Source organism: Ovis aries, chromosome 10 (genome assembly GCF_016772045.2).
Source record: "Ovis aries strain OAR_USU_Benz2616 breed Rambouillet chromosome 10, ARS-UI_Ramb_v3.0, whole genome shotgun sequence".
Lineage (NCBI taxonomy): Eukaryota > Metazoa > Chordata > Mammalia > Artiodactyla > Bovidae > Ovis > Ovis aries.
This window is the reverse complement of record NC_056063.1, coordinates 46,729,885-46,745,320: the sequence shown is the minus strand read 5'-3', so window position 1 is coordinate 46,745,320 and position 15,436 is coordinate 46,729,885. Positions and strand designations below refer to the sequence as shown.

The following is a 15,436-nucleotide window of genomic DNA, read 5'->3' as shown; positions in this document are numbered from 1 at the left end:
CCAGATTTTTGCTAATTCCTAGAACTATACTGTTCTTTCTTAAAGTTTGAATATTTTTATAAATTAGAAGTCATAAAGTATAATGATATCTTCAGTAAAGAACAGCAATTTCACTTAAGTGACATTTAAATTCACTCTAGATTTTGCTTTTTAGAATTAAAAAAATTATATGTAATTTTATTTTATTTTATTTTTCTATGTGGACTTTCATTTTGGTTTCCTTAATCAAACATGTTCATGGACAGCTCCCTATGAGATATTAGGTGAGGAAAGTAGAACTTTAGTATCAATTTACTGGATGTGACACCTTCGATCATTGATTATCATTTGAACAAACTGAAGGGAGAATTTTACCCACTATTCTCAATCTGAGCTTTCAAGCTGTAAATCATAACTGGGATATATTTGCACACAAGAGTAGGAATAAATATGTTATACTGTTTATTACTCTATTTACAAAAATTATTTTAAATGATAGTTAGATAAATAAAAAGTAGAAAAGAAAAATAAGTTAGAGAATATAAAATTTAGTGAGGGGTGATATTAGCACTAAGGATATGCCATAAGGGGAGTAGGATAGCTGTTTGGTTCACTCTGGTTTGTCTTTGTGGAAGTATTAAACAAACAAGGAAAATCTAAAAGGGATGTTAAAAACACAGTGAATGGCAGGCTGAGATTGGTTCACTATGGTCTGACAAATAAACATATTCTGATTGTGGTATTTAAGAAGCATTCTTTACTTCTATATTTAATGGAAGACAATGAAAAATAATTTGACCAAAATATTCTGGTTATACATATTCCAGTCTTTACATTTCAATGTCATGACCAGTAATATATCTTATACATTTCAAAGAAATGAATCATTTTTATTTGCATTATTAATATGCATTTTAATTATAAAAATATGTATTAGTAATTAGTTACTAATCTTCTCTAACTGATGAAAGAATTAGAAAGAAACTTTTCAAAAAGAATAAAATAAGACATTGACTTCAAAATATGGGTAGACTAGCATCAGATACATTGGTTTTTATATTATATCTCTTTATCTTTAATCACAGTATGTTATATCTTCTCCTGTGTGTCCCATTACCAATTTTGTGAAGAGAGATCATGAAAAAAAACAGTAAAACATAGCCAATATTTTAAACTCAGTTTACTGTAATGAAGAGAGTGGCATTAATCTCTTAAAAATCTGGACTCTGTATCATATTTACTAATTTATATCATATACAACAACAATACACATATTAATAGTAAAACTAATTTTACTGAGGATTTCCCTGGTGTCTCAGTGGTAAAGAATTCCCTTACCAATAGAGGAGATGCAGGTTCCATCCCTGGGTCAGGAAGATACCATGGAGTAGGAAATGGCAACCTACTCCAGTATGTTTGATGGAAAATCCTGTGGACAGAGGAGCCTGGTGGGTTACAGTCCTTTGGGTCCCGAAAAAGGCAGGGCATAACTTAGCAACTAAACAACAATATTTGCTGAATAATCTTAATATGTCCCTGTGCAGGAAATATGCTCCTTTGAGTCTCCTCTACTCTAACACTACTTAAATTCTGGTACTTCTAATTCACCAATGTCTGAGTTTTTCCCATTACAAGCAATTTTGCGACCTAAGCTGAGGGCCCTGCATTTTATCCCAGTTCAGGCATGATCTGCTTAGAGATAGCATCAGATCTCATAGGTTAAGAGTTCAGCCTCAGAAACCTGCTTCTTGCCCCCACTTTCATTGCCAGTTAAAGTCCAGGTTGTACCCTGTGCTTGTGACCAACCAGCTACAGACTGGAGTTTCCCACCATGCCTGCCAATTAATTTGTTAAAGCAGCTCATCGAACTTAGGAAAGTGTGTTACTTATATACCTGGTTTATTATAAAAGATTATAAATCAAGGTCCAGAAGGAGCGAGTGAATTGTCCAATACAATTCAGAAACAGATGGGAGAAATATATAGGGCAATGTATTTGGAAAGAGGCATAGAGCTTCCACTCCCTCACAGGTCACCCACCCTGTACCTCTATACACTGACCAATTCAAAAGTTCTCTGAATATCACCCATCCTTTAGGGACTTGCCAAAAGTCAACTTATTGACAGAAACTCATGTGTGGTTGCAAGGAGTTTATTATGAATAACAGAAGACCCATTTCACCTCTGTTGTTATTATCATTTAGGAAGTTCCATTCCCTGTAGCATCTCTAGATACCAATATCCAGTATAGGACACCTAGAAGTGCTTTTGATGTAGAATTCATTGTTAATCAACTTTGAAGTACAGTAACCATAACAGTAAACCAAGTATAGTATCTTTTGTCACAAGAGTGGCAAAAATACTTTAATTGATACTGTTCTGTCATATTTTTTAAAGTTCCTAACTTCAAGGCACACTATTCTTTTTTGGAATGAAACATCAAACAAACAAAAAAAGAAAAGCCAAAAACCTCAGGGTTGCTCTGACCTAGGTTTAGTCAACTTACTCATTTGGGACCTTAGACAAGTCACCTCCTCCTTCTGAACCTTGGTTTTCTCATCTTTGAAAGGTCTAAGCTAGAATAGATAATGGCTAGAAATCTCCTCTAACTGGGTTTGTTGTTGTTTAGTAGCTCAGTAGTGTCTGACTCTCATGCTACCCCATGGACTACAGTCTGCCAGTCCCCTCTTTCCATGGGATTTTCAAAGCAGGAATACTAGAGTCTATGTGATCCCATGGATTACAGCCTGCCAGGCTTCTCTGCCCATAGGATTTCCCAGGCAAGAATACTGGGTTGCCATTTCCTTATTTATTCTCATTAGCAATAGCAAATTACTCAACACAAATTTTGTCACCTGAGTTTCAATAATACTCATGGAACTGTACATGTCATCTAATTCTAAAATATGTACAAAATACAAATACGTACCAAGTAAGATTTTCTTCCTCTAAGATCTAGCTAGTAAATGAATAAATGCTTCTGTCATATCAATATTACTGTAAGTCCCCTATACAGGCAGATATTTATACTTCCTAGGCAAGAGAAGTAGTTGAAATATTACTAGATTAATGTGTCCTTTATATATATAGTTTATAAACTCATTCCCTAAAATATGATAGAAATTTGTTTACACAGCATAGTACTTTAGAAAGCAAAAATACTTCTGTATTATGACAGGCATTATGTCTGCATATAGAAAAGAAATCTGAGGTCAAACAACCACTATCTTTAATAACTGCTGTGTCATAGACTAAATTAAAAAAAAAAATTTTAAGTATCGTTACTATCCAGCTTCAACATCATGAGAATTGACCTCCCCCTGAGAACAAATTTTATGTTTTAAGCCTTGTTTTTTTTTTACACTAAATCACGTTGCCATCATAGAATTTTGCTTGATATCGCATGACCACATGAGACCTAGCATTTAGTGTGACCTTTTGCATATGATCTACCTGGAAAATTTACAGAAGTTACACAAATCCGATAGTACTGTTATCACTGATAGTTAAAATAGTGTCCCAGTGATTTGTAGATGTTGTGAACACTATTTGCTTTTGTTTTTCCCAGTCCCCTGCTGCATTGAAATTTAATTGGTTTTCTGTATTTTTTGCAGAAGAGCTGTCACAGACAATAACATATTTTTTGCATATGTATCAGTTTGGCTTTAGTGAAGATTTTTGTTCACACTGGACTCCTACTGATGTGCACTGATTTAAAGTCTAAAAATGAAACTTAATTTTATACAGCTTATAAGTAGTCCCTAGAGGGTATTGGATCCTAAAAGCTAATATTTTTCAGACATAATCAGCAGGAATAAGTAATGTACTACCATTAGCGACATTAACAGCAATGTAACAGAAGGAAACAATAAACATAAATGTTCTTAGCAACTTTATACTTTACAACAAATATTAATATAAAATTACACAAATTAGAACTGCAGCTTAACACTATTCAACACGTTTATTCATAATGATTGTTTCATATTTAAAGAACACCAAAATATTGTGTTTTGTCAGCCAAGGACAATAATAGTTTAATAGTAATTTATTTTAAACAGCTACTGATAATACAACCAATCAACACATTAAGTGGTGCCAACATTGGCATCTTGCTAAATAATCTCTAGACATTGCACAGAGAGTACATCTTTCAAAGATAAGTCAACAAGAGCAATCAGAGCAGAAAATTAGAATTTGGTATCTTAGAATTAAAATACAGCTAAACTAAAGTTTTAATTGGGGTGATCTAAAAGGGCACTTGATGTAATGATCTCTTTCATTTGTTACTAATTGTTTGTTCCTGATGAAGAAGAAACATATACAGGAATGTTGCCGAATTGAGTTAAGATGGCAGTTTCCTTAGCAGCTATGTTTTATTGTTAAAAACAAAAGAGTAGAGAGAAGTGAACTGCCATCAAGCTTGTTTCCTATCACAAAAACTAATCCAGAAAATTCAGGGTCAGTTATTCCAAATATTAAATATTAATAGCTTATATGTGCTTGAAAAGAGACTTTAAAAGACTTGTGACAATTGGTGGGCTGAGCTAAACATTCCTATTACATTAGCAAATAAAGCTGGAATTGAAATGTATGAATCAAACTTCTTATGTCGTATCCTACAAAGGAGTAAAGGGTTCTCAAATATATCTACAACTGGCAATAACTACCATTTCATTTCTAATTTTAATTGAAAAATTCAGCTGCTGATGTTCACAAACCAAAGCAAAGCATCTTTTCCAAAAGGGTATTTTGAATTGCTGAGTTGAGAAGGATTGAAATCTTAGCTCCAATTTTTACTAATAATTTTAGTAATAATTTTCTAATGCATCTTAGCAGAGAACACATGCAGAACACTTTGCATAGGTTTTACATATTCTCATAATCTCATTTTTGAAAATTCATAATACTACTCATATATTAATATAGCATATAGTCAAATTATATATATATTATTTTATAAACAGTTATATAAATAGATATAATTTGCTTTTGCCATATACTGTTATTATATATACTGTTAAATATTCCCCTAAAATATATCCTCTGTTTAGAGCCATTTTGATAGATTTTTTAAAAAAATAATGCATTACTAAGCCATGAAGTTTTGGATGCATATTATATATCTCAAGAAACATATACCATATTATAATTTCTATTCAATAGATTTTTGAAATCTACTCTACAGTAGGCACTCTCTGAGTTTTAGTACCCATAGTACCCAATGAGAGAAAATGTCTCTGCCTCAGAGAACTTACATTTCAGTGAAGAAGATGCCAAATATGGCACTAAACAAATAAACAGATGACAATATTACATAATAAATGATATGAAGAATTTTAAGGAGGGAATAAAAAGTTGAGTTTGGAGGGCTAGTCCAGATAAGCTGTGAAGAGAAGGGTTTTCCCCAGTGATGGCTGAACAAAGGTGAAGTGAATGTAGGAGTGAGCCATGCAAAACACGGGAGGAAAAGCATTCAGGAGGGAAACAGAGAGCCAAGTTCCCGGTGCAGAAACAAATTGGTGCCTTAAGAAATAAATGGCCACTCACGTTGTATATAATCTCAGTAGGGAGTGGCAGAGAATTAGCCCTGAGAGATAGGTGAGTATTGCTAACATTGCATGGGGTTACATAAACTATGTCAGATAATTACACATGGAACAAATCAGTCTAATTTTCTTCACAATGTTTAATTTTAAGATACACTTATGTGTTGCCCTCATGTCGTATTAAACCTAGATATTCTAATTAGAAGCAATTGAACCTGCATGCCAAAAATATTTGTCTTCCTAAAATAGTTTAATTAAACATAGAAAAATTTTGCTTTACTTTTACTATTTATCTTAGCGAGTACAGAGTGACTGCACAGCAGGAATGAAGGTATTTGATAAGTGTGCTGTTCTCTTTTAAAATATGTTAAAGTAATGAATGAAATGTGCTTCATCCCAAAATATTATAATTCTGAATACCTTCTTTGTACAGGGGCTCTTGAAAGTTGCCATAGATAATGCCAGAGCTCAAGAAAAACAGGTTCAACTTGAAAAAACAGAACTGAAGATGGATTTTTTAAGGGAAAGAGAACTAAGGGAGACACTTGAGAAGCAGTTGGCAATGGAACAAAAGAATAGAGGTATTTTTAAACTTCCAAATAAGTTTAATACTTAGCATCAAATATTCAGCATAACAATATTTTGTGATTTACTATGAAACGGTAATTTTTTTGTTTTTACCTGTAGCTATAGTTTAGTGCAGGATTTGAATCCTGAGCTTAACCTTCAAAGTACATGGTTTCTCTTCTCTTCGTACCTCAAGAAACTGAAATATATCCATTATATCACATAATTTTTATTGCTTATAGATTTAACCAATTCATAGTTTTAAAATAAGAAGGAGTTCTGATAAGATGACAGCCATGAAGAAGAATTATATATTCATTCATAATTGCCCTTTGAAAAGCTTGAGTTAAAGTCATAAAACTAAAATAGAAAAATACTGATTATTCAAGCGAAGCAGATTTAGTGAGATATTTATCAACTGAAATGGAAGACTGATGAATATCTGAACAAATGACCAAAGTTGAGTGTTTGTATAATTTTCCTTCTGAATGCCTCATTTTCACCCAACAAGGTCAAAGACACATCAGCGTAGAAACTGATGTGAATTTTTATTGGGTAAAAATAATGTTATTATCAGTCTATGAACTGCTTCTTTTTATACACTTTACAGTGCATATTCAGATAATTTTGAAGGTCATTCATATTTGTGTGCTTATCTTACATATGAGATCCAAGAGTATTTGCTTTACAATCAACTTCCCCTCTGCTTCAACTCTAAAGTTCTCCTCAATATTTAAAAGGGGAAGCTTCTCTCATTTAGTAAGAGTATCCACTATAAATAATCCACACTTTCTTCTGATATATGTGACCTGGTCATTTAAAAATAATTCTTTCTTTCAAAACTTGCAGAACTAATAGGTTTTTCATTAGTTACTATGAAGCAATAGTTATCAATTCCCAGGATGAGGCTGATTTGGGCAGCTGGCACGCCCGGTGTAGAGCACTGTTCTAAGTAATGTGACTTCACATAGATTTAGCTACTAGAGTAAGCAAAACAAGATGAATGTTGATGGCAGGATATGTTCTGAGTAATGAATATGGTCAAAGGGTTCGTTCTTTGGAACCATCTTCCATGAGATAGCCATGTCGCAATTTTGTTCTCACTTGGAGAAGTCTTTTTTGAACAAAACTTAAAAGCAGAACCTTGAATTCTTAAGGTAACCTTTTGGTTACTTGAGAGATTTTCAGAAGAATTGTGTTGTTTTACAACTGTTGGAAGTTTTACATTGTTTTATTCCTTTAACCACTAAAGGTATAGGGCAAAGTGTTTCACAGACAACATCATAAACCTACCATTTAATTAATTATGAACAACAAGTTAAAGGTAATGACTGTCAATAATGGTCTATATGAATGTGTCTATGGAAGCCGTGTGTTATTCTGAAGAGAGAAACATGGCAACCCCATTTGCTTCAATCACATAGGAGGAAACAAAGAACAGTCAATGGCAAGGCACTGGGTATTGAGCTTTTAATGCCATGGGATTAACAATCTGAATAAATAATTCAGCAATTATTGTTTCTTTTTAAAGAGAGTATATAAGCAATCATCTTTAGAAAGGAAAAGAGTAAGCAAGTAACTTTGTTAAGATTTTCACAGTATTAAATAAAGGAAATTAGCATTTATTTGAAGCATTTATTTATTTGTTTTTTCTTATAAGATTTGACTCAATGTAAAAACAATTTTTTGTAAATATATGTTACCAGCAACAGTAAACTATAAGATAATGGTCTGCCATTTTAATAATATTGATTATAAAAATAGGATTTTTGGAAACTGGAAATTCAAAGTAACACTCTTACATGAACCATTGTTACCTTTTTTGATGTCTTGACTGAATACTATGCTAGGTAAAAAATGTTGCTTGTTAATCTGTAGTAAGTAATTATACAATAAATTTGTAATGGTTACTTCTTATGACTAATTCTGCCAGAAGGATTTTCTCATACTGATTCTTTCACATTCATATACACAATGTTTATCAACCATCCAGAAAAACAAAATATTTCAAAAAAAACAATTCTATGCTTTCTATATGCTGATTGGTTACTTTATATATAGTGTAAAAGTTAAAACAATGATCAGTTATTATATGTATGAAAGTACAGTAAACATACATTTGTGAAGAAGATGTTATTATTTATTGATTACATATTATGTACAAATACTTAAATTGGTCAGTAGGAAAAACATCAATCATAATTAACTTTTTGTATCATAGGCTACTTTGTTAAGTAGCAATGAAGTTTTATACTCATCAAATTCCTACAGTCTAAAAGTGTAACTTTCCTGAAATATATAATACTGCATATACATCTGCTATGAAATTATTAATATCTCTAAGCAAATTGCAATAGTTTCATCAAAAAGTCTGTTTATATAGATATATTATTAGCTCCATATATGCAATAGTATTTATTACATTGTCTAAAATTTTGAGGAAGAATTATTGAAAATTTTGCTGGTATAACATTTTTGTAAAGATAGGGGAAATGCTCCATTTACTACTCTAAATTAATGTTTCATAAAGAGAGACTAATCTTAAAGGTTTATACTATTCAGATTACTTTGCATTTGTCTGATTCAAGGGCAGAGACTAAACTACAAAATTTATTTAATCAGCCTTCTTTTATTAGTGAGTATAAATATTTATTAAAATTAGTTTCCCATTAAAACTGTCTCCACATATGATAATTAAAGGCATTCTTGTAATAGTTCAAGGCTACACAAAAATTGGCCTCCTTGGACATTTTACTGAGATTTATTTTAGGTAAAAGTGGGTTATTGTTGTTTTTTTGTTTTGTTTTGTTTAAACTTCCTCTGCACAGACAGGTGCAGTCCAGCAGGGGGAAAAATAATATTATTTTAAAAATAGAGACCATTTGTGGAAATGTGAACATTGCAAAAATTCTGAAAAATAATAATGTATATATACTCTTTTCTAGCCATAGTTCAAAAGAGGCTAAAGAAGGAGAAGAAGGCAAAGAGAAAATTGCAGGAAGCACTTGAATTTGAGACAAAACGGCGTGAGCAAGCCGAACAAACACTAAAACAGGCAGCTTCAACAGATAGTCTCAGGGTCTTAAATGGTAAGAGGATGTGTCTTTATGGATGACTAACTAACTTTCATTGTGAATACTCAAAACGCAATTTAAATGTGTTTGTGGGTTTGTGTTTCTATGGCTGGTGATTCATTAAGCTCTTTTTGAAAGCATGGTGGAAAGAAAAGTCACATGTGTTGGGAGAAATGTTTTATTTCATGGGTGCTTCCACATTTTTGTTACTTCAGTATCTGAGATGATATTGCTTTTCTATTTAACCAATTCTGTCTGTACTGAAACATGATAAAATATTAATATGAGAAGTTCTCAAACCCCCCATCTCATTTTCTGAACAATTTTGCATTATTTATCCATTCAAATCTTCTGATAATTCTCATGGTTATGGTCTTTGTTCAACCTTTAAAAGATGACAAAGATTTATGTAATTTTAATTCAGCACCAAAGTTACAGGTTGCTTTTTTTTAAAGGACAATGGGAATCAAATGAAATGTGTGTCACTCTTACCTTTCTGTGTTTTTAGACTCTCTGACCCCAGAGATAGAAGCTGACCGCAGTGGCGGCAGAACAGATGCCGAAAGGACAATACAAGGTGGGAATTTGCAAAAGGCTATAAATCTAGATCTTGCTCTATGAGTTTTTCCTCTGCTTTAGCCTGCTATTCAAGCATGTAGCCTACCATCTGGGCCACATCAAAACAAGTTCAAACAAGGTCAAGTTCATCTTGCTTGTTTATATGAGTGAATTCATTTTGTGCTGATAGATTTTCTTTAAATTAACAGGTCATTTCTGTTTATACAATGCAATTAAAAAGGAATAATTAATTTTAAACAATGTATGATTTAATCTTGAACACAGTAAATGTGTTTTATTGAATGTGTGAAGCCCAATATAATAGATGAAAGTTTTATAAATTCTATATCAATAAAATCATGAGTTAACTAGGGAGTTCTTAAAATTTGAAATTATCTTCTTTTTGTTTTAGTGACAACTAATGCAAGGTACATGTAAAATAAACCAGGTGAAAGCTAACAATAAATAAGATTGTTTGATCCTATGTGAACTTTCCAAGTAGACTCTGTGCCATTATATACGCTTTAATAACACAAATATGCTGAGAAAAATCGTATAGAGAATACTAAAGGGAGTTTTTTTAAACACTCAGAAAAGCAAAATATGTATATTGCCAAGACCACGCTATTAGAAGAGAACAAAATCTGAAGGTAGCATTTATAGCCTCACATCTATTCTAGACAATAAACTCAATCTAACAACATGAATACTAAACAGTAAAAAGAGCATTAAATGAAAATGATTCTTCAAAGGGAAGCCTAAAATGATTAACTACTATAATCCTCCCAATTGCTTTTATTTTGCATTTTAAGTTCATTCATTTGGGGGATATTGTTTGACATTAATCGTGTTACTCAGTCAGTTCCAAAAGTATCATCCTTAGTTTACTATAAAGGAAATATAATTGTGTAAAGTATCATATACACAATAAATAAAAATCAGAAACCGGAGACATTCCTGGAGAATGATTTTTGTTTATTAATTGATTTTACCATGATAATTATTTTTTAAATCCTAAGGCTTGAACCATATGTTATTATGAGACATCTTGTAGAAAAGATTTCATTTTTTAGAGCATTATGGGTTTCAGCAAAATTACATATATGTGTGACTATAATATTATTAAATTCAAAAGATCTATGTTGCTTTGTAAAGAATTGTATGCATATGTTAACAAATTACTAATAACAAAGCCAGTGCTCTTTATCAGGGACAGTAAGTCCATTGTGAACTATCAGAACTGTGGTCTGTGTATTTGGGGATTCCTCAGGCACTAACTTAGTTAATGTCCAAAGTGCTGGACATAAAAAAGCACACAAGCCTCCTGGTAGATGTGATATATAAATTATCTGATATCCACAGAATTCTCAAGGTGATTAGAATTCAAGCAAGAAAAATTATGGACACTGCATTCTTTCATATACATGGGAAGTTTAAGAAGGCTTAGGTAACAATTAAACATCTCTGCATAACTGACATAAAATATATTTCATGAGTTTGCTATTAACAATATTTGGATCATAAATAAGGCTATAATTATTTTATCAGAATTTGTAAAACACAAATTCAGATGTTTGTTTCAATATGGGATAGTCTTGCTATATAGGTCAAAGTTTTGACTATTTTCAATCTCTATTATGATTTACTTACACTCTGAAGAAAATTTTTAGTAATAAATTGCATTCTTTCTGCCATCCAAAATGTTATATATAACACAGAAAACCCATTCAAACAACTCTATAACTCAGGAAAGGAGAAACATTTGAATGACAATTATATATAGTTACTTAAAGCAAATATTGTTTCTTATGGGGTTATTTATTGCTTTTTCTTAATTATAATGTGAAACACTTTTTCAATTCTTTCATTAATCTTATCAATTAAAAAGATGAGTTCCTTAAGCCTAATATAAATAATCAATAATATTCTAATTTTTGTGCACTTACACTTGAATTTAATGATTTTTCTGATAATCATACCCTTCAATGAAAAGTTTTCTGTAAGACACCTTAATATTAATAGTTTTAATTAGATAATGTGAATTTTTCTCAAATGTAATCTAAAAAACACACATAGATGAATCTGTGTTTCTATATGTTAATTGCTATCGGTTATCTCACTTGACACTACCCAAGACTTTTAAAATACCAAATCAAAGAGATCATCTTTTGCTAGTCTAACTCAACTAAATGAGTTCGTTTAGTCCTTTGAAACATCTTTTTTTTTAACCTTGGAAACTAAATTCATAAATTTAAAAGCTAACAAAATAGCAAAATTAATGATGTAGAGAAAATATCAAAGAACAAGGACTGTGTTTAGTAAAATGAGGAGTCTAAGTTCAAGAATGGGAAAGGCAAAAGAAAAAGAACCAGAACTAACTGCTAATTTGTGAAATGGTCTATATCAGACATTTTGGCAGCTATAAGCACGTGTTGCTTCACAACTCATGAGTGACACAAACACAGCCCTGATCCCTTCCCAGGAGTTATGAGTCTTTGTATTCCTTCTTGCTCCCAATCCAACCATAACTGAAATTATTTTGTATTCCAAAATAAGCTCAACTTAGGAATGAAAAAGGAAACTCACATTTCTTTATACTTGGCATGTACTTACTCATTTTTAATATTTTGTTAATAAATGAGCCAGGTTTGTCCCATGAATTAGTCACCTAGCAGTCTGGTACTTAAATACTACTCAGTTACCCCCAAATAAATGTTGCTTAATTAGTATTTAGTAGCATCATTTCTATAAAAGTACAGAGCTGTGGAAGAGGAAAACAGAAAGCAGCTTAGAAACTATTGCTGAGCAAGAGGCTCTAAATAATTTACTTATCTGGATAAGTAAGGTAAATCAGCTCGTACTATACAGGAATGAAGTTCTCATTACTGATACTTCTAGTAACTAAACTCAAAATTAATAAGCTTGGTGGAAATTTAATGACTCTCTCTCTCTATATATATATATCCAGTTCAGTTCACTCAGTCATGTCCGACTCTTTGTGACCCCATTAACCACAGCATGCCAGGCCTCCCTCTCCATCACCAGCTCCCAGAGTTCACCCAAACCCATGTCCATTAAGTTGGTGATGCCATCCAACCATCTCATCCTCTGTCATCCCCTTCTCCTCCTGCTCTCAATCTTTCCCAGTATCAGGGTCTTTTCAAATGAGTCAGCTGTTCACATCAGGTGGCCAAAGTACTGGAGTTTCAGTTTTAGCATCATTCCTTCCAAAGCACACCCAGGACTGATCTCCTTTAGAATGGACTGGTTGGATCTCCTTGCAGTCCAAGGGACTCTCAAGAGTCTTCTCCAACACCACAGTTCAAATGCATCAATTCTTTGGAGCTTAGCTTTCTTTATAGTCCAACTCTCACATCTATACATGACCACTGGAAAAACCATAGCCTTGACTAGACAGACTTTTGTTGACAAAGTAGTTTCTGCTTTTCAATATGCTGTATAGGTTGGTCATAACTTTCCTTCCAAGGAGTAAGTGTCTTTTAATTTCATGGCTGCAATCACCATCTGCAGTGATTTTGGAGCCCAGAAAAATAAAGTCAGCCACTGTTTCCACTGTTTCCCCATCGATTTGCCATGAAGTGATGGGACCAGATGCCATGATCTTAGTTTTCTGAATGTTGAGCTTTAAGCCAACTTTTTCACTCTCCTCTTTGACTTTCATCAAGAGGCTCTTTAGTTCTTGTTCACTTTCTGCCTGCCATAAGGGTGGTGTCATCTGCATATCTGAGGTTCTTGATATTTCTCCTGGCAATCTTGATTCCAGCTTGTGCTTCGTCTAGCCCAGCGTTGTACTGAGCTGGACATTATGTACTCTGCATATAAGTTAAATAAGCAGGGTGACAATATACAGCCTTGACGTACTCCTTTTCCTATTTGGAACCAGTCTGTTGTTCCACATCCAGTTCTAACTGTTGCTTCCTCACCTGCATATAAGTTTCTCAAGAGGCAAGTCAGGTGGTCTGGTATTCCCATCTCTTCTAGAAATTTCCACAGTTTATTGTGATCTACACAGTCAAAGGCTTTGGCATAGTCAATAAAGCAGAAATATATGTCTTTTTGGAACTCTTATTTTTTCGATGATCCATCGGTTGTTGGCAATTTGATCTCTGGTTCTTCTGCCTTTTCTAATATATATATATATATGTATAAATTTAAAAGCAACCTGTTGCAGGAGCTGGATTTTATGGTGATTAACTCTTTCATGCCTGAATCTTACAGATTTATATGTCATGATTTGTGATGATGTTTAAAACTTATATCTTACTTTAAAGGTTTTCATAAGATATTTTATATATATATATATATGAAAGTGAAAGTCACTCACTCATGTCTGACTCTGCAACCCCACGGACAATACAGTCCATGGAATTCTCCAGGCCAGAATACTGGAGTGGGTAGCTGTTCCCTTCTCCAGGGGATCTTCCCGATGCAGGGATCAAACCTAGGTCTCCCACATTGCAGGCAGATTCTTTACCAACTGAGCTATCAGGGAAGCGCTGTGTATATATATGGTGGTTTAGTCACTAAGTCTTGTCCTACTCTTGCAATTCCATGGACTGTAGCCTCCTAGGCTTCTCTGTCCATGGGATTTTCCAGGCAACAATACTGAAGTGGTTTGCCATTTCCTTCTCCAGGGTATCTTCCCAACCCAGGGATTAAATTCAGGTCTCCTGCACTGCAGGCAGATTCTTTACCAACAGAGCAACCAGGGAAGTCCTGGTGTGGCTCAGAGGTTAAAGCGTCTGCCTCCAATGCAGGAGACCTGGGTTCGATCCCTGGGTCGGGAAGATCCCCTGGAGGAGGAAATGGTAACCCACTCCAGTATTCTTGCCTGGAGAATCCCATGGACAGAGAAGCCTGGTAGGCTACAGTCCTTGGGGTCACAAAGAGTCGGACACGACTGAGTGACTTCACGATGCTATACTATATATATAGTAGACAGAGTCAGTATTAATACTTATTTAAGTGTTATTTGGAAAGGTTAATAAATATCCTCCAAAACCTAAGTCCCTCACACATATGAATGCACATCTACACAATGTATGCAGCCAAAGCTATAATATTGAGTTCCTTCTACTGAACCCTAGTCTCTCATTTTTCAGTAGCTTCCACTTAGATGTTAAGCTATATCTTTTAATAGTTTAAAAAATTCAAAAAATGTCTCTCCAGCCAATCCAGACATCTCTTAAGAGTTCCAAATAATATCCAGTTGGAATTTAGGTGTCTCACAGGGACCTCAAAGTCCAGCACAAAACCTAAAGGGTCCTTCACCCTCTTCCTCCTGCTGACCTGTTTTCTTCTACTTTCCTTCCCTATGGTTCTCTCTATTGCCCAATCCAATATCCTCCTTGATACACAACGAGGAAAGTGAAGCTTGATGGCTCCCTCCCTTTTTTTTACACACAAGCATGACTTTTGCCCTTCACTCTCTGTTCTTCTTTCATTGATTTTTTTTTTTAATCTAGAAAACCTTACATCTTTTTCCACCTTCGAGTGGCATTTCTCTCTCTTTCCTGCCTTTAATTACTTATCCTTTAAGTCTTACCTTAGAAGTCACAGCATCCAGAAAGGCTTTTCAGACTCCGCATCTATCCCTGCAGCTTCTCCCTGCCCCTCTTCCCAGAGGTTTTTACCATACCTTCTCCACAATCACAGCTGCGCATTGGTAGTCACTTTTTAAATATGTTCT

General features: G+C 33.6%; 1 protein-coding gene across 4 annotated transcripts in view; it reads left to right on the top strand.

The window, feature by feature from the left end:
- DACH1 (dachshund family transcription factor 1) overlaps positions 1 to 15,436 on the top strand; it is a 467,964-nt gene that overhangs the window by 421,072 nt on the left and 31,456 nt on the right. For 2 of the 4 annotated variants that reach the window (XM_027973690.2, XM_012184753.4), the window contains 3 exons: positions 5,961 to 6,108; positions 9,040 to 9,183; positions 9,677 to 9,745. In XM_027973690.2, the coding sequence (XP_027829491.2) occupies positions 5,961 to 6,108; positions 9,040 to 9,183; positions 9,677 to 9,745 (361 nt within the window). Of the gene's footprint in view, positions 1 to 5,960; positions 6,109 to 9,039; positions 9,184 to 9,676; positions 12,092 to 15,436 lie in introns of those variants that run through there. The other 2 variants (XM_060394521.1, XM_060394520.1) reach the window with 1 other exon arrangement.